Genomic DNA, 22412 nt, shown 5'->3' with positions numbered 1-22412 from the left:
TTACTATACGTGGTCATAAAAAAAAAAAAAAACGCCTTACTATACATGGTCATATATATATCTTAAAAAAAAAAAAAAAAAGCCTTACTATACATGGTCAAAAAAAAAAAAAAAAAAAAAAAAAAAAACGCCTTACTATACATGGTCATAAAAAGAAACCCCAAAAAACCGCCTTACTATACATGGTCATAAAAAAAAAAAAGCCTTACTATACATGGTCATATTTAAAAAAAAAACAAAAAAAAAACCTTACTATACATGTTCATAAAAAAACAAAAAAACAAAAAAAAAACGCTTTACTATATACATGGCCATATAAAAAAAACAAGCAAACAAAAAACGGCTTACTATACGTGGTCATATTAAAAAAAATGCCTTCCTATACGTGGTCATAAAAAAAAAAAAAACGCCTTACTATACTTGGTCATAAAAAAAAAAAAAAAAAACGCCTTACTATACGTGGTCATAAAATAAAAAAACACCTTACTATACGTGGTCATAAAAAAACAAAAACACCTTACTATACATGGTCATATTTAAAAAAAAAAAAAAAAAAAAAAGCGTTACTATACATGTTCATAAAAAAAAACAACACCTTACTACATACGTGGTTATATAAAAAACAAGCAAACAAAAAACGCCTTACTCTACGTGGTAGTTTAAAAAAAAAATAAAATAAAATAAAATAAAAAAAGCCTTACTATACATGGTCATAAAAAAAAGCCTTACTATACGTGGTCATATTAAAAAAGAAAAATGCCTTACTATACGTGGTCATAAAAAAACACAAAAAAAAACAAAAAAAGGCCTTACTATACATGGTCATAAAAAAAAAACAAAAAAAACGCCTTACTATACATGGTCATATATATATCTAAAAAGAAAAAAAAAGCCTTACTATACATGGCCATAAAAAAAAAAAAAAAACGCCTTAAAAATTTTTTAAAAAAAAAAGCCTTACTATACGTGGTGATAAAAAAAGAAAAAAAGAAAAAAGAAAAACGCCTTACTATACGTGGTCATGAAACAAAAAAAAGAAAAGAAAAACGCCTTACTATATGTCATGCGTGTGTTTTGCAGGCTGCGCTGTTCAGTGATTGTTTTGTGATTTCAGCTGCCTGACCTCTGTGAGTACCTGGCTTGATGGCCACACCTGTACCTCATTGCTCCTGATTAGCCAAGCTATATAGAGCTGGTCATTGTGGCTTGTGGTTGTCGGACTAAATCTCTTGCAAGCCACTTTTGCCCAAGTTAGTTACGACTTCGTGTTTTTGACTCTTGCCTCGTTCTTTGGATTCTCGATTTCGCCTGCCGGTTGGTATTGTTATTGTTCTCTGATTCTTACTAGTTTTTTGTGTAAGCACCTTAAGTTCTACTTCTTGCCTTTTGCAAGCTCTTTTTGTTACTGTTACTTCCGCGTCTTGGCGTGCACTTTTTGTTGTTACTTGATATGTTTTCGGTTTGGTTAGACTACTGTATTTTTGTATTGGTGTGCTTGTGTACAATAAATAGTGTAAAGGCTGAATTGTGTATCCACTTCTGAGATCCACACCACACCTTACACTATACATGGCCATAAAAAACCCCCAACAAAAACCCGCCTTGCTATACATGGTCATATAAAAAAAAAAAAGCCTTACTATATGTGGTCATAAAGGGGAAAAAAAAAAAAAACAACCTTACTATACATGGTCATAAAAAAAAACGCCTTACTATACGTGGTCATAAAAAAAAAAAACACATTGCTATACATGTTTTTTTTTTTAACACCTTACTATACGTGGTCTTTTTAAAAAAAAAAAAAAAAAAAAAAAGCCTTCCATGTTTTTTGGTATTTGTTTGAAATATCAAAAACATTTATAAAAAAAAAAAAGAGCTATTCTTTTTTTTCCATAGATGTATTTATTTTTTTGTTTGTTTTTAAACATGTTACTATACATCCATCCATCAATTTTCCTTGACCGCTTATTCCTCACAGGGGTCGCGGGTGGTGCTGGAGCCTATCTTAGCATGCTCTGGGCAGTAGGCGGGGTACACCCTAGACTGGTTGCTAGCCAATCGCAGTGTTACTATACATTGTCATTTAAAAAAAATGCCTTAGTATACATGGTTGGTTGTTAAAAAAAAAAAAAACACCTGTCTCGGGGCATTTGATCGTCATTTGTCATTCCTGCACTGCTATATGGTTTGTGTCAAATCTGTTGGCTCTCTGGGGGGCCCCTACAGGCTGAGTGGCCCCAATCAAGTCCCTGCCTTGCCTGATGGCAAGCTACACCTTTGTTTAAACTAGCTAACTAATTGTGTATAGAAATGCACGTAGCTTAAACAAAATAACTTGCTAACTGTATATACATGCAGTTTAAAGTCAACCTATAATATAAATTAAGTAACAGAGTTTTATTTTTGTTATAAAAGTATCTCAAACTCACTAACTGTATATAAACGTGCTAGCTAAGCGTACATTGAAGATGCTAGCTGGCTATCTAGCTAGCTAGCTATCGGTCTAATCGTCCTCCTTGACAGCCAGCGACACGTTTTCAGGAGCGGGACGACTCTCCCACCCTCGACTCTTGTCCCCGGCTTCCTTGAAGAGGAGCTTCCTCGTCTTCTCCTCCAGATCTTCCTCGTCAGTCGGACCTGCGGCGCTCAGGCTCAGGGACGGCCAGAACTCGGGAATCTACGTGGGACGGAAATGTGAAATTCAGAAGGAATGTTTCCCAGACAGCCTGATGATGTGGTTTCTTGCGTCAAGGATGTCGGCGGCTACCTGGAAAAGTCTCGGCGCTTGGGTGATCATGTTGGCCAGGCCCTGCGTGGCGGCCAAGTTCTCGCTGAGGTCGCGCTGGTCCGGGAGGCCCAGGCTGTACTTCCTGTGACTCGATCTGTCGGAGAGAGAAAAAAGGTCCGTCAAGCACGTTTCGAATGCTCGAGTATGAAAGAGAAATAAGAGAAGGGGCCAGATCTTTTTTCTCTCAACTAAAATGTGACTTTTCAATTTTGAAGATGCTGTCTCGAATTTGCGGTTATTGTCGCTGAAACATTTGGGAAAGTTTCTCAACATTTTTCCTTGTAACATTACCTACAATTAAGTTTCATTTCTCATAAAATTCTGATTTTCTTCATGCAAAATGATTTATTTTCTCATAAAATGACAACTTTACATCAAAATCGCAACTTTTCCATTTTAACGGGACTTTTATCTCAAACTTATTTTGCTCATAAAATTACTACCTTACTATGTAATTTTTTTCTTCCACATAAAATTACAAAACTTATGTTAAATTTAGATTTTTTTTTCCTTTGAAAAAATTACATTTTTTTCCTCAGAATAATAAAATTATGAAATTATTTGTATTACAATGACAACTTTTTTAGTTTTAATAATAGGACTTTTTATACATCTAAATCTAGAAACTTTACTCATATAAAATCAGGACGTTTGCTCATAAAATTCCAACATTAATATTAATAGTTTTTTTTTCTCATAAAATTACAATTTATGTTAAATTTAGATATTTTTTTTTTCCATTTAAAAAAATGTATTTTTCCTGAGAATAATAAATAAAAATCTAGAAACTTTACTCATGTAAAATTAGAACATTTGCTTATAAAAGTCCAACATTAATATTAATATTGGGATTTTTGTAAGTAAAATCATGACTTTTTTCCTCATAAATTTGTGATGTTATTTATGAACCTATATTTTTCTGATATTAGGATAATATTTTTTTTCATTAATTTACGTAAAATATTTAACAATTTTAAAAATAAAATGTAATCTCCAAATTAGAACTTATGTAAAATTCCAACTTCTTTACATCATACATCATTTTATAATGTAAAATTAAAATCACATTTTCTTATGAAATTTTAACACTTCTCTTATAATTGGATGACTTTTTGTCATAAATATTGAAATAATTTGTATTAAAATATTTTTCTCTTAATATAAGGGTTTTATTTGTAAATTTCCAACTTCAAACTTGTTAAAAGTAAAATGACTTTTTCCCCAAAAAGTACCCATTTTTTCCCTAAAAGTTTTTGAAATTACGACTTTTTCAAAATTAATTTTCTTGTGTAACACTACATCACTACTCCCTGTACTCACATTGAACTTTAACAAATAAATGTTTGTATTGTCATCATCACAAAAGAAACTGTTTCCATTGGACAGCGACACAAAAATAGTCTGCGAGATGACCTGTTGGCGCCGGCGGCGTCCCTCTTGAGGGCGTTGAGGTGGAAAAGCGAGGGCGCGAGGCACACGGCGACGTTGGTGGGCGTCATGTGGTTCTCATCCACGCACGCCACCACGTCGTGGAGGAAGAACAGCAGCGTCCGCAGCGCCTCGCGGTTCTCGCGCGGGAGCAGCAAAATGGCCGCCTGGGCCGCCAGCAACTGTTGATCCTTGGGGAAATCTGACAAACAAAACACCACGTTTGAAAATCCATTTTTATTCTTCTTCTGGTGCTTTAAAGATTTAACGTACATTTCTATTCATTAAAGTTCCAAATCATGATGCTCACATTGGTAAATGTGCAGGAAGGACTCGCACAGCCTGAAGGTCAAGACGGGCTCGGGCAGGTCGCGGAAGTACTGCTTCACCAGGTCGGCCACGTCGAAAGCCGACTGACCGTCGTAGCAGACGCCGTCGGGGTCCGACTCCAGCATCTCGCGCAGGTACTGGATCCGAGACTTCGAGCCCGACTTGCGAAAAAGACCCACCTGAAATCAAATCACACATCAGCTTCAATTTCTTGACAAAAGACAGACGGCCTGGAACGGGAGCCTGACGGGTTGCCGAGCAGCGCCCGCCGATTTCTGAGGCAGGAGGCGAGTCGTCACCTGGTCCAAACATTGCGTCCTGAGGTAAACGAGCGCCTGGAGGATGGCGGGCGGGAGAGGCTCTCCCGTCTGCCGCACGTTGGCGAGCAGAGGGACGCCGAAAACCCGCCTGGCCTTGGACGGCGACGCCTTGCCCTTCCTCACCATCGGCTTGGGAACGCTCCTGTGGGCGACACGCATGTTCGTCATGCTCTCAAATTAGGACTTCATTCTCGAAAAATGTTTTGTCCTTTAAAGGTGCATCGTGCCGTTTAAAAAGGTAATGTTAAAGCTTTTTGTACATCATCACCAATGCCCACATGAGTACAAAGTGTCCTGACTCTTTTACTCTGACTGCTTTCATCTCCCCTTTATAGTAAAGCATGCGGACCCCTGAACACTCCAAAGTTTTTTTTTGGTGAGGGGAGGGGCGGAGTTTTTCTTACCTCATTTGAAGTCATGTCTTGTTTGTCAACTGTGACTGTCACTTTAAGATCGTACACGTACTCGCACGCACAATGAACGAGCCTGACACAGATGCTGCAGTTGCACTTTGGGCCAGAGGTGGCAGTTGTGAGTAAAAAAGTGACACAACTGCACAATGATCCTTAAAATAAAAAAAATAAAAAAACTTGCTCTGTAAAAATGACTTTTTTTAAAAATTTGTTTTGACAAAAAGAATATTTGATTTTTTTTTGGTGTCGTAAACTCTTACCGTTGTCATATTTTGACTTTTTTTTTTCCACATAAAATTCTGACTTTCTTGAATTAGGATGTAAAGTTGTTTTTCATGTAAACTTTTCTTAGTACATGTAATTCTTGTAAAAGTTACAACTTAGTTTCTCCTTTTATTCAGAGTTTTTACTCAGAAAAACACGACATTTGCGTAAAATTGTGACTCTTTCGCACACAGTAGTATGACATAGACTGTTTAAAATCTTTCTCTGTCTATAACACTTTTTTTTCTTGGAAAGACTTAATTCTCACAAGAAGAACCAATTATTAGTGTAGTTACCATTATTTTTCTCATAATAGTATGATTTTTAACTTTCTTGCAATTTCATTCTTTTTTCCTCATAAAATTCTGAAGAATTATTCATAATAAATGTAAAAAAAAAAATTCTCATCATATTCCAACCTTTGGTAGTGAGATTTGTGACAATGAAATCAAAATGTTCTTAAAATATTCCAATTTTATTTTCATAAAATTACTTTTTACTTTACTGCAGTCAAATTCTTATTCTTGTAAAAACTACAAATTAGTTGGTCCTTATATTTTGAATGTTTACATATGAAATTATGGCAATATTCACATAAAGTTTTGATTTGTTCTGATATTATTTTGTGTACTATATTTCTCAAATAAATATAACTACTGACTTAAAAAAATCATACAACTACGGAATAATAGATTAGATTTATTTTCATAAAAAAAAAAAAATCTTTTTTTATTCATGTAAACTTCACTTTTTTTGTGGATTTTTTTTCTTGATAGTACAGGACATTATTCTCATAAAAATGACAAACTTTTTTTTTTTCCTCATATGAAATTCTGACTTATTATGACAGCATATGACAGTTGCATTGGCCTGTGTGGCCTCGGTAACGGTTTTCGAAACGCTCCTACCAGGCCACACAGATGATCCGCAGATCCGCTGTCGATCTGATTATTTTTATTTATTTATTTATTTATTTATTTATTTTAGGCTATCAAACAGCTTGGACGGTCGCACAGGAAACTGTCTAAATCCTCACTATGGCCCAATGTGCTTCCTTTGAAGGAAGAGCCAAATGAACAGGTTTTTTTTTTTTTTTTTTTTTGTGTGTGTGTGTGTGTGTGTGTGTGTCCCTGATGGTTGAATATGTGCAGCCATGAAAAAAACAAAACAAAAAACATGCAGCCTCAGGAAATCATGGAACAGGATCAAAGACTGGGACATTTCAGGACATTTTTTTTTTTTTTTAAGTAATCGCTAATGAATCTCTTGCTCGGCTCGTCATCCTGTTTCATAGCGGCGTTATGAGAGCCTTCAAGCTCCTTTTTATTATTATTATTATTTGTTTATTTTTATTTTTTTTTTACACAGCCACCATCATTTCCTGTGAATCCGAGAGTGAATTCGGCCAAAGGCCCAATTGTCAGATGTGTCTCAAAGATAATCCAGGTTATCCTGTTAAGAGCCATTTTTTTCCATGCCTGACTTACTCAGACAAGCTGGAGTCAACAATTGTAAATTATTATGGCCTGTTTTACTCCCACTTCCGTTCTCTCTTCCCTCCCTCTCCTGCTTGCAGACTGAATAAATCTAATGTTGTAAAGCATCATATCGCGTGATTAATCTTGCCCACTCGGCATCCAATGCAGCCTCATTAAAATGTTTTCTTTCTTCCTAAATGCGTTTTGTTGAAGTTTTTCCTTGCCCTGATGGAGGTTTTAGACCATGGGATACCCTCGTGACATTTTAACAGAATGTACATTCAAAATTTTATGCTACACTAAAACTTGCATAACAGAGTAAATTTACTGTAAATTTGTTTTGTCGCGTCAAACCAACACACAAACATTAACTCATTCACGCCCAGCTACCATTTTCACAGAAGCAATCCTCTTCACTCCCGGCTGTTTTACTGGATTTGGACTGATTTTGCAAGGATAACAGAATATTGTGTTCTATTGCTATAAAAACATGGAACCAACCAAAAGAAAGATTAAAGTCTCTTCTTTCATCAGCAAAAAAAAAAAGTATTTTTTTTTATCTGTTTCCGGTTTGCAGCAATTAGCATTAGAATATAGCTAAGATTCAACATTATTCACAAATCTAATTAGAATTGTGAGTAATTGAGCTTTTTTTTTCTACATGGCCATGGTTGATCTCTTATACTCTGCTGCCACTTGCTGGCCGTTTGTGTAATAACTACCATTTTTTTTAACCGTTCTTTGCAGTTGAGAGGCTGCATTAAAGCCTCCTGTATGATCTAGCATAAAAAAAACAAACAAAAAGAAAGTATAACTACGTCTTTGGGACACCTAAAACATTTAAAATAGAACATATTTTTATGTTTTTGAGAGTAAATGAGTTAATTAATGTCTAAACTGCTGGCAACAAAAGTGAGTTGACTTCTCAGTGAAATGTCCAAATTGCACTCAGTGTGAAAATTTTGTGTGACCACCATTATTTCCAATGAAATCCTATTCCAGAGACATAAAATGCCATATTTACAAAAAAAACCCAAAAAATATGTGAGGTGTATACTCACGTTTTTGAGATACCGCATCACTGCAGTAAAAACACATGAATTTTTTTATTTTTTCCTTAAGGGGTCTTGCAGATTTAAACATTAGTATGTGCGCACCACGCTTTAATCAGAACTGGATTAAAAATAATAGCTCATCCAAATGAGGGATTAACTCACAATTTGCTACCAGGACAACTTGAAATGTCTGGCACTTAACAACTAAGCGGAAGATTAATTTAAAAAAACACATTTACATTGGGAGATAGGATATTGCTAGTCAATTATTCATAAAATACAAAGATCACTTCCTCATATGCAAATATTACTTAAGGGCATGAGAGAGACAAAAAACAAAAAAACAACAACACAGCTCTAAATGATTCAACCTTGTTACTGTATGTTATCTCCAGAGTGCAATTTTTCAAAAGTTTCTCTCCTGGAAAAAATGTGTTGCTACTTACAGTAATTTCACTGCCGGGGAGCCAATCTGCACCTGAGCCATGAATAATAGATGACTTTTTCAAAATAGGCTGCCTGAAATATTTACCTTTTTTTTGCCCACGCTTCAGCAAATACCGTAAGCAACACAATGATGTTTTTTTGTTCATCATCAAACGTGTTCCTTACCAGCTCCAGCCTTGCTTGCTGGATGGCGAGTGTTTGTCCATCAGGGCGGTGAGTTTGAGCAGGGCCAGCTTCTGGAGGAGAGCCAACTGGGAGAGCGACAGGTTTTCCATGCCCGGACTGGCTGGCAGGGAGGGAAGGCTCTGCTCACTGGACCAGTGCAGCTGCTGGCTCACTCGGCTGGAAATAGGAAAAAGAATATGCCAGAAACACCATTTTTTAAAGAATAATAGTTACCGTATGCTGTCGATGCTAATTTCCGTTAGCCCGTCTTGTCATCAGTGAGTTAGCATTTAGTTGCCTGGCTTCCATTATTATATGGCTTTTTGAACATTTATGCGTTTAAAATACACAGTTTAATTCTCTTTTGTTTTATGTGTCGGTTTTACAGTTAATCGTCAACTGGGAGTGACAAAAGAACATCTTGAAGAAAGCAATAAAATAACAGCATGTAGCAAATTTAACTCCTCCCAAAATACAACGCTCTTCATCTATGTTTCATATGTCTACATCAATTACAACTTTCAGGACTATGCTGCCATCTTGTGGCATCATAACAGTATTGCAGTAAGTGCATGAGAAGTTTGAATAGATGAAGACATACAATATTTATCCATCCATTTTCTGAACCGCTTGTTCCTTACAAGGGTTGCAGGGGGGGTGCTGGAGCCTATCTGAGCTGACTATGGGCAGCAGGTGGGCTACACCCTGAACTGGTTGCCAGCCAATCACAGAGATGTACAAAACATGTCAATTTAAAGTGTCCTTTTAAGTGGAAGTCAAGCTTAAACTTGACAATAATATGTTACATGTGACATCACTAGTCTGGTTAATATTACATTTTTGGGATATGAGTTAAGCAGCAAAATTCAGCCATTTTTATCCATCTCAGGGGACGGCCATTTTGTCACTTGCTGTCGACTGAAGATAACATCAAGGTTGTTCAGGGCTCAGGCAACAACCAATCAGAGCTCACCTGTTTTCTGAAGCTGAGCTGTGATTGGTTGTTACCAACATCAAGTGGCAAAATGGCCGCCCCCTAAAATGGATAAAAACGGCTGGATTTTGCTGCTTAACTCATATTCCACAAACACAATGTCAACCAGAATACTATATTTATACTAGTGGGGCCGCATAGAACATATTATTGTCAAAAAAAATAGTTTTGGGTTGATCGATCACAAAATGAATGGATTACAACAACATTTCCAGTTCCTGACCTGCTCTTGTCCTGCGGCGATCTGGTCTTGGACTCGTCCTCGCTCACCGATGACTTCTCGCAGCTCTCCTCCTCCTCCTCATCCTCCTCCTCCTCCTCCTCATCCTCCTCTGAGTGCTGCGCCTCCAGGTGGATGTGAGTCGGGGAGGAAGGGTGAGGGGAGGCAGCAGAGGAGCCGTTGGCAGGTGAGTCGTGGGAGCAGGAGGAAGTCGAGGAAGAGGAGGCGGAGGAGGAATCTCGCTGACAGTCATCTTCGGATAGACTCTCGGTCCAGGTGGAGACCAGTTGCTGCAGGTCGTTGATCCTTTCCAAAACCGTGTCCAGAGCCGAGAAAACGTCCTCGCCTCCCAACAGTCGAGAGACCTGACGAGAGCCAAAAAATGGAAACACCCATACTGTGAAAAACCGTAACGAACAATCGCGCGAACGATGAATGGCAGCATAGTGGGGGGCGTACCCACCTCGTCCCCCAGCCTCTCAGCATCGCTAACACTCCCCCCGCTGCCGCCTTCGCTTTCAGAAAGCTGCTGGTCGTCCGGCACGTTGTCGTAGACGCTCAGTCGGTGGTCCGGCGGGCTCGACGAGGCGCCGCGGTGGCAACCGCGTCGTTGCTGGTAACCGTGGAAGCTGCCCGTCCTCCAGTTGACGGACCACTGATCCATGATGGGGGACAGGAGGGCGTGTCTGTGGGCGAGGGAGGTTGGAAAGGTGCCCGGCTTGTGGCCGTGGGGGATGTGGAAGAGCAGGTTGTCGTGGCTGATGTTGTTGTTGTTGTTGATCTGGTCTTTGTCGTCCTGAGAGAGAAAATGAAGGGTTGGTCAACCATACAGATATATTTGCATTCAAATAGTTAAAATGGAAAAAAAAAGGCCATATTTCTCCTTTAACATATTAAGACAGATGTAAAATGCCAGGTGACTGAGAATTGATCCTTGTGGGACACCATATGTGATTATTTTCATATATTTCCAGGCATCCCTTTTGTACTGACCGTAGTGCCTGTGTGGTTGTTGTTGCGTGTCATGCCCTCGTCCATTTCTGTGCGTTTGCAGTTACTCCGGACACGCGTGACCGGGCTCGGCGTGCTGACTGCGCTGCTGCTCTCCGAGTGGCTGTTACTGCTGCTGCTGCTCATGGCGTGCGGGGACGAGGGCGAAGAAGATGCACAGCTAGGAATAAATGTGAGAAAAGAAAAGTTAGCTTTCAATTAATGAGAATTTAAAAACAATACTTGTGGTTTCGTAAAGATATAAGGAAAAAAAAGGGGTAAAAAAGTGGATTTAGAAAGGAGCCCTGGGGAACACCACACCACCTTGTCCAAGGGTCTGCAACCTTGACTGTCGAAAAGAGCCATTTTAGACCAAATAAATAACCAAAAATCTGTCTGAGGCCGCAAAACATTTGAACATTGTGATGCACGAAACAGTGCGTTAAGTGTTTGTCCACTGAGGGGTCAAGAGCTAATTAGAGCTGCTCCAGAACAGAAGAATATGCAGCATACAATACTTTGAGATTCATTTTCTTTAACCGTACGTCTTTGTTTTTGGATTTATTTTTCATACATATTTACGCTTTTCTGTTTTTCTGTCAAATTTTGGACACGTTTGGCAATATTATGGACATATTGCGGTAATTTTCTACTTCTCTCTCGCTCCTTTTTTGGACATTTATTGATTTTTTTGTCTTTTTTTGCTATCAATTTGATGGCATTTTGTGGACATTTTATTGTTATTTTCAGGATTTCTTCTTTTGTTTTAGGACTTTATGGTTAGTTGAAAGTTTTCTTTTCTGCCTTTTTTCGTGTAATTCCCTAACATTTTTGGCAATTTTATGAGCATTTAATGCATATTTTCAGCTTTCCTCTTCCTTTTTGGACATTTTATGGTTTTATGGTCACTTTTTGGACATTTTGAAGTTTTTCTTTTAAACTTTTTTTTCATCTACCTATTGCCTCTCTTTTTCTGACAACTTAAAAATTTGGACTGACATTTAATTCTTTTATTTAATTTAATCATTAATTCATTTAAAGAATACAGTATTTTATCTAAAAAAATACGTACAAAATATTAATTTCTACTATTTCTTTTAGATTTTTTTTTTTAGATAGGGAGCTAGAGAAGAGGGACAAAAGAGCCAAATGTGGCTCCGGAGCCACAGGTTGCAGACCCCTGCCTTGTCTTGAAGCGTAAAGCCAGATAATCGATTCGACAATCCTCACCTGGAGGGGTCCCTTCCTCCTGCAGACCCTCGGAGTATCCCGGCCATATTTGCATGGTTCCTCGGTGCAGAGAGGAGGCCAGTTGTACCTCTCAACCTCAGTTTTTCCATCTTCCTCAGAAGGCTGGTCCCCTTTTTGCGAGGCGGTTTATCCACGACGCAGGCTTCCAGACTCATGACGGATGATCCTCCGCCGCTTCCGCCTCCAGGTGACGGAGGTCCGCTGAATGAGATATCCATGGACGGGGTCTTGTTGGAGGAGGAGCAACGCGAGGAGCTCCGGCTGGTTGCCTGGTCGTCCGTGGCGCTTCTGTTTGGGTCGGCACCGTCTCTCGGGCTCTTCCGGTTTTGACCTTCGCTCTCGGTGCTGCTGGAACTGTGAATGGAGCAGACGTCGTGGCGGTCACACGAAGACCCGTCCGGACGGGAGCTTGAGGTGTCAGATAAATGGAGAAATTCCGTCGAGGAGTCCAGGCGCCACCATTGTCGCGTCCGGTTGTTGTAGGTCCACCTGGGGCTGATGGCGCAGAAATCGTCCTCGATCAAGTCTTCATCACTCTGAAAGAGGACACCATAATTGCACAAGAATCACACAGAGGATCATAACCAGTAATGAACCTGTTTTCCTTTCAACCTTCTCCCTCGAAACAGAACGGGCTGAATCATCCGTCTGAACTCAATGATGCCGAACAAGTAAATTTCACAGCGCGATGCTGTTACACACCACTGATACGAGCACCTTGTTAACGTTTGAATTTCTCCATTCGTCATCCTCTCAACAACTCACTTGTTCACGATGTTTCGTTTTCGGCAGGTCCAACCTCATCTCCGCACATTTGTTTAACGTGATCAGACGCCTGCAGAGGAAGATGCATTAGTTAAAAAAAAAAAAATTGGAGATTCAGTTTACCTAGGAAATGACTGAAGTGCTACTTTGGCTTAATAGCTAGCTAGCTAGCTAGCAAGCAAATAATGACTGTTTTGATTCCAATGTGTCAAACAAATTAACATTTCTTAAAAGGTCAGCTTAGAGCTCCACAATTGTCAACATTAAGGCGGATAAAACAAACTAGTGCAACAACAACAGCATCATTAGCCAAACTAGCACCAAACTAGCACCAAGGCACTTAGCAGCTAGCCTCATGCTAGTAAAAGCAGATCGCTCTGAAAGCTTCAAATGTTTTCCTTATAACAAACACAAAATGCCTCTCTGTAAATATGAAATGGCTAACAATGACACATTTCTATGTACGCTATAAGTCTGTTAGTTCAAAATAGCTGCTGAAACATATAGGATAAGAATGTTAGCTTAGTTAGCAAAATAAGGTAGCCGTTTATTTCTCAGCTAGCAAAGAAATGCCAATTTTAAGAAAACTGATGGATGGATAGATCTAATGACAATATTTATGCATAGTGAGGCTTATTGCTACATCATTTTCAATGTTTAGATGGATTAGGGTTTATGAAAACAATATTGTCAAGTACAGGTTCATAATCATTTCTATATGAAATCTGCTTTCTATCTGTAGGTTTCTCTTCTATTAGCTCCTGTCGTTAGCCGCTTGTTTCGTTCCCGGCAGGCAGCGTATCGTGACTTTTCGAGCACTTTTACTCTACTGTGACATCCCGCCAAAAAGACAATTCTGCAGCCGGGAGAGAGCACAAATGTGAGCTGCCGTCCAAATCTCATTAAAAAGCTGAGCGGGGAAAGCGCCGGCGACTTGCAAAGTGGCTCAAGGACTCCCAAAGTGGCATTCGATGCCTTCTTCGTGATGTGTAATTATCAACTGCAGCCAGGACTTGGTGTCTCAACAGACAAACGAAAGAAAAATTCCCCCATGTCATCATCATGAGCGTGCTACCTGCAGAGGGAATCCAGAGCGTCTTTATCCAGGAAGTGGTGATCCCTCTTGGCGAGTTCCACGTCAATGGGAAACCTGCAGTCTGATACGCAAACATATCAAGCTTGGATTATTTTTCCTCACACCGATAGACGGTTTTGAATTCTAACTGGTTTCAAAATGTTCTATTCCAGCGACAGCAATGCGAGACTCTTCATAACTCCCAATTTATTTTCCTTCCATTAACCAAGAGTTCCACAAGGTTCAATACTAGGTCCTGTCCCGTTCACGAACTTCTAGTAAGCCTCTGACTTAACCCGAACCCATTATGGGGCACTTAAAAATCTGATTGTGGATTATTTTGCTTTTGATTCAACATTAAAAATTAGGACTTGCCTTAATGATCCTACCTAAAAAGCTGGTAATTTACCTTTGAACAACTGTGCGTACTGAGGGAAGCCGGCTGCTCGTAGCCAATCGGAGGCCTCCTTGGCTTCGATCTCTGCAAAGAAATAAAAACAACTCTTGAGTCAATGGCAATCACTTCATGCTCCGATGGCTTGAAGAGTACAAATATTTGCACTTAATCAGCCGACTCTTTATGAGCTTTGATTCCATTTGCGTTGGAAACGACCTGGGGGTATATACTGGCAATTCATTATCGGTGACAATTTTAATTACCGCGGACTGGTGGGGAGCGGGCAGGCAACTCGCTCCACTTGAACTCCAAAAGTCAGAATTGAAAATACATGCGATTATAGCCCAGATACATCTGTGGCAAAATGAGACAAAAAGAATTATAAATATCATCAAGTGAAAGAAGTTTGAAGTATCCATTCATTTCTGAGTTTGTTCTCAATAGGATCGGCTGAGAACTCGAGCCTATCCCAGCTTGCTTTTCGATTTCTCTTGAACAACATTTTCACGGCTTTTTCCAGCTGGCTGTCCTGTGGGTAAGGCACTGATGCGGGCTTGAACTCAATCTGTGAATATTCTGGTGACTAAATCCCAGCTTCTAATCTTACGCCAATTTACTCGGAATGCAGTGTGAAAAGGGCTAAATATAGCAGGGCCTTAACCTTAATCGACCCGTGGTATTCTTTGCACTTTGAGTGAAAAAAAACAAAACGTTAGCAACCTCTGTAAAGAAGAAAAATGGCATTATATCACCTCGTGTATATTCATCCTGAGCAGTCCAACAAGCCCCTTGGCTGAACAAGTGAGCCTATTTTGGGGGCCTTACGATGGAGATGTGACATTTGAGATTGAAACGGGATCAAGCGTGCTCGCCGAGCAGGTCGCAGATGTTGACGGAAATCCGAGGGATATGTGGATATGTGGATGTTAGAGCCCAGGTTTTAACAAGCCACTTTCTTGTTTCCCCACTAAACCACCAGTACCACAGAGAAACGGGTAACAACTTTGAGGGGCACGTACAGTATTTAAGCATTTTTCACTCAAAACTAGCAGGGAAAAATATATGTAAATACATATAAATATAAATATCAGATATCTCTCAAAGATCATCCTGAGTAAGAAATCTGTAATGTGGTGTTAAGTGATTTTTCTTCTCCAATCTACACCAAAAATGGTTGCGGACAACAATGATAAATTTCAAAATAAATAATATCATCAGCACTAATTTGAGTACTTTCCTTATATGGCCCAATTCTTGAATGTCCCACCCTAATCTGTTCAGAATGTCGAGGTCGACATTTGTGAATGTTAAACCTATGATGGCAAATCCTTGTGTGGTTCGAGTCAGTCACCGATGAAAACAACAGTTTTTAGTAAGGCTGGGGATGTCACGATAAGCGCAATATCGTAATATCGGGATATTAAAACTGCCACAATATCGTTGTCGTCATGTTCACGATATTTCAGTGCCACACATCTGTTCAAAAAGTCAGGTTGATTTCCATTTGTGCATTTCTAGTGCCCTCTGGTGGCTAGTTTTTTTTTTAGTGCAATTTAATTTTCATTAGGGATGTTTTGGCCCTTCTATGTTTAAAATCCACAGATAAAAGAGAACGTAATATGCCTGTGAAGCAAGTCATTGTGACGGAACTCAACGTGTGCGTGCATTAACAACATAATATAATAATAATAATAATAATAATCATAATAATAATCATAATAATAATCATAATAATAATCATAATAATAATATAATAATAACATAATAATAACATAACATTGATGTTATGTCCAAAAGCACAATATTGTGCTTTTTTTTTTTTTTTTTTTAGTATGAGCTCATTTTCTTTTACAATATTGTGACCTGCTTTAAATATTGCCAACCTCCCCACGATATTGTGATAATTATCGTATCGTGAGCTTCACAGCCTATCGTGATATCATATTGTGACATTTGGATATCGTTACATCCCTAGTTTTGTCTTTATGAATTAACAATGAAACCTTTAAATAAATGAAATTGATTAAAATCAGAATCGTCCTGAATGACTGAAAAAAAAAAAAAAAAAAATTTAATTGTTGGTCATATCGCCCAGACTTAGTTTTTAGTGGTTCGATTTTTTCCCTCGTCATGTGTGGCTCTCTCCCATTTGAAAACTCAAAAGTCCCTTTTAGACACTCGACCTTCAAGCAGAGCACTTACTGCACTTGCCCAGACGCCGGCGAGCAGTTCACTGAGGGGTAAAAAAGGTGAAACTCAGCACTCACATGTCAAATGTCAGACAGAATAATGCAAGCAAGAGAAAGAACGCGGCCGCCCGAAGGATTTGCCCATGTGCCTCGCTGACGTCCGATGTCACATAGTCGATAACATGCAGTCGAGTCGTTTGATGATGACAATGAAGCAACTTGACCGGAAACGACACAACTGCTAAGACTCACTTGGCTGTCCCCTTACAAACGGAACAAATGAGGACGAGCGCTACAGAAAAAAAGATGGCTGGATATCCTGGCTCAAATGTGACACTTTCATAGATATTCCTTCGGTCCTGGTCAAAGCTATGGCCAAAAACAAAATGGTGGATTCCACATGCATGATGAGAACTTCCCAGGCGTTGTCCATCGAGGCGGGGCCCTGCTTTAATCGCAAATCCAAATCTCTTATCAGAGTCCAGAGGGGCCACACCACAACTTCCTTTGACACACAGTTATTTTCCAAAAAAGGAAACGGCCTTTACCGCGGTAATAGGACAAGCTGGGCAGATAGCATCGCTTACGTAAACACGGTGTCGAGGGTGGCGGACGATTGAACGCCATTGACAGTTCATTGTTGTTTCTGACAGGTGTGGAGTGTTTTCTTCCTCGCCCGGGCTTAAAACTTCCACAAACTAATTAGGTCAAGAGTGAATTAGCGTCATTTCAAGCTACTCGCTCTCTTGCTTTTCTATTTCGGTCCGTTTCCACTTTCCTCGCTTACATAACTTGCTGTCAGATGAGATTTGGCGGCATATTCCGACAGTATCGCACCTTGATCTGCTTACCGCTTGTTCGCTAGTTACTCTGAATTCCTTCAGCCGGAGCTCAGTTAGGTGGAATTGGACGCCGCCTCAAAGTCTTTTACCCGGAAACCCAGCAAAAAAAAAAATGTTTTTGAAGTTACGAGCTTGGTTGAATGTTTGCTTTGTGTTGCGAGACAAATTTGAGTTACAAGCTACTCGCGTGGCCATTGGCGCAATTAAGGACTTTACAGTCGCCATTTGGGCTGCTCGATTATGAAGAAAATATTATTCATGAATATTTTGGTAATACTGTAATTGAAATCACGATAAGGATGATCATTAATTTTTTGCTAGAAAATGGTTAAACGTAAAAAATATTAAGACAAATAAACTAAACTTATGCAAGTTGGATGAAACAAAATATATTAAATTAGTTATTTTAAAAATTTTAAAAAAGGTGAAAAAATATATACAATTTAACAACAACAAAAATCTAAAATAAATAATAAAATAAAATTATAAATGATAAAAATAATTCTTTTTTTTAGGATTATGCTGATTTTGTAATTGTGGAGGGTAATAATTGAAATTGCAATTGAATTTCGATTAATTGTAGAGCCCTAGTTTTTTTTTTTTTTTAACAGCATAAATAGTCACACACATAAATTATCCTAATAGCACAATTATGCAAATCATTATGAACATACGGTCACAAGATCAATAATAAAAATCGCTGCATTCTTGATAAAAAAATAAATAAAATCTTTAGATTCGCAGTCCTGATAATCCACAAAGGTTTTTTTTCTTCTTGTTTTCAGAAACACATTTTTCTTTTTTTCTTTTTTTTAAATAAATAACTGCAACTTTCCGCTGAGTGAGTATTATGAAGAGCTGCGTGAACTAAACAAAGCCAAGACTTGGCCTTGTTGTTGTATTCTGCTTGTGCGCTTACAGTGTGAGAGATGCACACCCCTCCCACCCCTTCCTAATTACCCGAGAGACAATGTAATCACGTTATGTATAAAGTAACTCATTAAAAAAACCTCTTAATTAACCTTTTGGCTCTTTTTTTAACGATTACACCACAGTGTACACTTACTGACCTCCTACACTCCTTGCAACCTTCTGTACTTTATTTAAGACAAAACAGCAATCAGGCAGTTTCTTTTTTCTTTTTTTTTTAATATCTCTTTTTTTTACAAGGACATCTTGTTTTAAGAGTCTTCCTAAATTCCATATGCTGAAGGCGCGATGAAATCAGTTTCACAGGTAATATTGTACAGTAATTTTTACCATCTAACAGCAAGCGATTAGGCTCAAAACCCTGAATATTAATTGGAAATTAAAGTTTTTCTTAATCCATAAAGGCCTCAGAGTCGGTCAAGGTTATGAAAGGCCTCACGTCCACGTTGGGGAAATATTGGTGGTCTGGTTTTCTGGTGTACTCGAAATGGACAAGACAACATCGCAAATATACTGTACTGATATCGACGTGTATCTATCACACACATCATAGATAACTTGGCCTCTGCTCACACTCAACACAGAAAAATAACTTAACATATGGAGGACCAAAACTGCTAAAATAAAAAATAAATGCATCAATTAAATGAATAAAAAACAGATATTAAAAAAAAATACAATTAAAAAATATAAATAAGTAAAAATAAAGTAAAAAAAAAAAACGAGATTCAAAAAATAAAATAAATAAATGTGGAAATTAATACAAAAATAAATATCTAAATAGAATTAAACATCAATCAATAAATACAAACGCTCTGCTCTCACATTTATTTATTTGATACGCCAGATTTGGTTCTTCATATTAATTAACAGGCCTCAGTATAACCTTTCAGATAATCCCACACCGATTCCACCTTTCTTTTACAGAAACGTCCTATTCATGTCATTTGCGGCTGTGGTTACAGAAACCACATTAATCCATTATTGATACTACTAAAAATGTGAAAATTTACTTAGTATAAATAATGTTTAAAGCCCCCCCCCCAAAAAAAAACAACAGAAAATGAGTATAAATTAAGAGGAACAGATATTTTCTCTAAAAAAAAATATAGAACAAAACAAAAAGAACGATGTATTTCAACTCAAGGCGTCAGTTTATGGAACAATCTGGATTGTAAAACAAAATCGTCCAAGTCTCTGTATCTTCAAAAACCTAAAAAAAAAAAGCTAAATTTCTGGAAAATATATATATAACACAAGGACATGCTGCTTTATTATTATTATTATTAATATTACATAGTATTGTTATATTGAAAACATTTTGACCTCTCGCTGTCATTTACTTTGTGTTGATTAATTGTTGTTGTTGATTACTTTGTGTTAATTACTTTTTGTTGTTGTTGTTGTTGTTGTTGTCTTGTGCTGAGGTTGGATCCCAAAGTGCAGACACAAATAAGATTTTAACTATTTATTCACATTGAAAGGTGTGGAACAAACTTGACTAGATGAGAAACAAAGAGAGTTGCACAGAGAGACAGTGGTAATAATCCGACAAACACACACACTTCTCAGACTGCTACTACAGACAGTGAATCGATCTGATCGGTTGTGACTAAGTAAAGGATTAAAGATTGACATCACAAAGCTCCTGACATCACATAGCCGTCACATAACTTAAAACCTGTTGAAACTAGATGCTGTTACATCAATTCAAAACAGACACTTGTTACATCAGTACATAACGGACACTTGACCTCACGGTCATGAACTCAAACTTAACCCTGGCGTGACCCCAGACATGACAGTTGTTGATTAGGTCAGATAACATAAGTTTTACTTCTTTCTGTGCCCTTTCATTTCTCCTTTTTTAAGGAATGAATTGAATTGAACTTAATTGAAATTGGGCCATGATCAACGGGGCAAAAATGTTCCAATTCAGCCTGATTGTTGTATGCTTGTGCCCAGGTTAAGAAGACTAACAGGGCAGGTTATTAAAATCATAACTGAGGAATACAATTGCCGGCTGAGTCAAGTAAGGCGACACAGACACACAGCTGGTAGTTGCAGCTGCATTATGAGCTAATGCCAGCACTCTCATTGCCATCCGTTGCTAACAACACTCCAGCGGAATGACAGCTTCACTGAATCCCCCCCCCACCCAAAAGAGTGTGTAGTTCCGCGCCGAGCTTTAATGAGTTGGGATAAACCCTCCCGAGTTAGGGTGAAGCAAATTGGAGCGACGGCTGGGGATTTTTCATTTTTTTCCTCCAAACAAAACACATCGCGATGCGGCGTGTTGTTGATTCCCTTTTGCATTCGTAGCTGCTTCGCTGTATACGTGATCAAGAATGCGCCTGACTCAAACTGACGGCAATACAGCACAAAGAGTCAAAATGTCTACACGGATAAACCTGACGGAAAAAGAACAAAGAACTAAGTAGGTGACACGTCTGTAGTTCACTGCCGAAGCTGAACTGCAGCACTTTGGGAATCCACATTTCATTGTCAAAATACAGACAAAATTATCATCAGATGCCAGAAAAATGTGATGATAACCACAAAACAGGAACTAGAGGGAATGATTTACAGTTATTTACTGTCGCGGCTAATTTAAGCCATTTTCAGTTTAGTAGCACAGATGTTTACTTGCTGGAGAAAATGCAGTGTTATTAAGGAAGAAGAAGTCGAGGCAGGGAAGGTCCCCATCTGAGCTTCGGTAATACCATCAGCAGCAAATCATCTTTCAGAAAGTTATTAAAATACACATTACATATGAAGAAGTTACTTGCTTATAATTGGGGAATCGATGTGTGCCTGCAATTTTATTTTATTTTATTTTTTTATCTTTTTGTTTCCTTTTAAAAAATTTCCATGGTTGTTTGTTTATAATTTAGTTTTTGGTTAGTGTTTTCACTTTTACTACATAGATCAATTTTAAACTTTGTATGTATGTATGCTAATCTTCGTTAGCCTGTCAATCGCATTATATGTTAGCATTAAGCCAGAGGACTGTCGTTAGTTGGAATTATGTGATTCGGTTGACCATTTTAGTGTTTAACTATACGATACAAAGTCTTAATCACTGTTTGTTTGTTTTTTTGTCAGTTTAACAAAGTTGCACTATATGTTATTATATTTTGTGACTTCTAGCCACTGTAGTGACTTTTTCTTAACGTCATTTGAAAATGTTTTTACATCACCTTTAAAGACAAAATATTTACATCAAATTTAAAAAGAAAAAAACAACAAGCAAAACCTGCTTTTAATAAAGTAGATTTTCATTAGCTTTTTCTGAAAAAAATCTATATATTTGCAGAAATATGACTTTTTTTTTTTTAATTTTTTAATTTTTTATTTTTTTAGATTTTATTTTAAAACCATACACCCCAGGAGTACAATCATTTTTTCCACCCTTTTTAAACATGTGATTGTTGCTCTAGTGAATGAAAACAAAAACAAAAACAAAAAACAAAAAACAGCAAATACACATTTGCAGAAGACAGATTTCCAGGAGCAAAGGCTGCAACGGCTTCTAATTAATTACCGCTCACGATGCTAATTAAACACCAATCGCCCGCTTATTTTGCGGAGGTCTATTAAGAAGCAGCTGTCATCACAGGCAAACCATCTATTATAAGTCAAACACATACTCACTTGGGATTAACATGCTTGACGCTTGTTAGCAAACTTCCATTTGGATGCTACGAAATACACACAGTGAAAAAGAAAAAGGTGTTGTAAAAGAATTCAATCCAAAATGTGTGAAAAGTCTAATATATCCTGAGCTGGAGCGACGCACTTAAAGTCCTGATGTGTTGCTTGTGTCGGGCATCATGTTAATAAAGTCATTGTTCAACATTTCCCCTCTCTGCCACTCCTCTTCCTCTGGTCAGGACCAGACCATCTAAACACCAGGGGAAAGGAGGGGAGGGGGGCAGTGTCCTAAAAATAACCCTCGGCGGGGAAATGCTCCCGACATGTGACCATCAGCAGGGAATTTCGCAGTTAATATTTCTGGGATTTTTTTTTTTTTTTTTTTAACAACATAATGGGCAGTAGGGTCATTTTGAA

The 22412-nt window shown here is 38.1% G+C and overlaps 1 protein-coding gene across 1 annotated transcript; it reads right to left on the bottom strand.

Annotated features, from left to right (window-relative positions):
• Nucleotides 1-1958: 1958 nt before the first annotated feature.
• On the bottom strand, nucleotides 1959-22197 carry LOC144006496 (rho GTPase-activating protein 7). Its single transcript, XM_077505370.1, has 14 exons — nucleotides 21996-22197; nucleotides 14393-14464; nucleotides 13984-14065; nucleotides 12909-12978; nucleotides 12123-12679; nucleotides 10896-11073; nucleotides 10366-10698; nucleotides 9906-10267; nucleotides 8689-8865; nucleotides 4846-5008; nucleotides 4527-4725; nucleotides 4202-4418; nucleotides 2768-2882; nucleotides 1959-2677 (listed from the first exon to the last, which is right to left on the bottom strand). The coding sequence occupies exons 1-14, from the start codon at nucleotides 22006-22008 to the stop codon at nucleotides 2504-2506; spliced, it is 2712 nt and encodes a 903-aa protein (XP_077361496.1). The 5' UTR covers nucleotides 22009-22197; the 3' UTR covers nucleotides 1959-2503.
• Between the last annotated feature and the right edge of the window lie 215 nt (nucleotides 22198-22412).

Source organism: Festucalex cinctus, chromosome 18, assembly GCF_051991245.1.
Source record: "Festucalex cinctus isolate MCC-2025b chromosome 18, RoL_Fcin_1.0, whole genome shotgun sequence".
NCBI lineage: Eukaryota > Metazoa > Chordata > Actinopteri > Syngnathiformes > Syngnathidae > Festucalex > Festucalex cinctus.
Note: the sequence above shows the minus strand (reverse complement) of the source record. Positions and strands in the feature narration are given on the sequence as shown.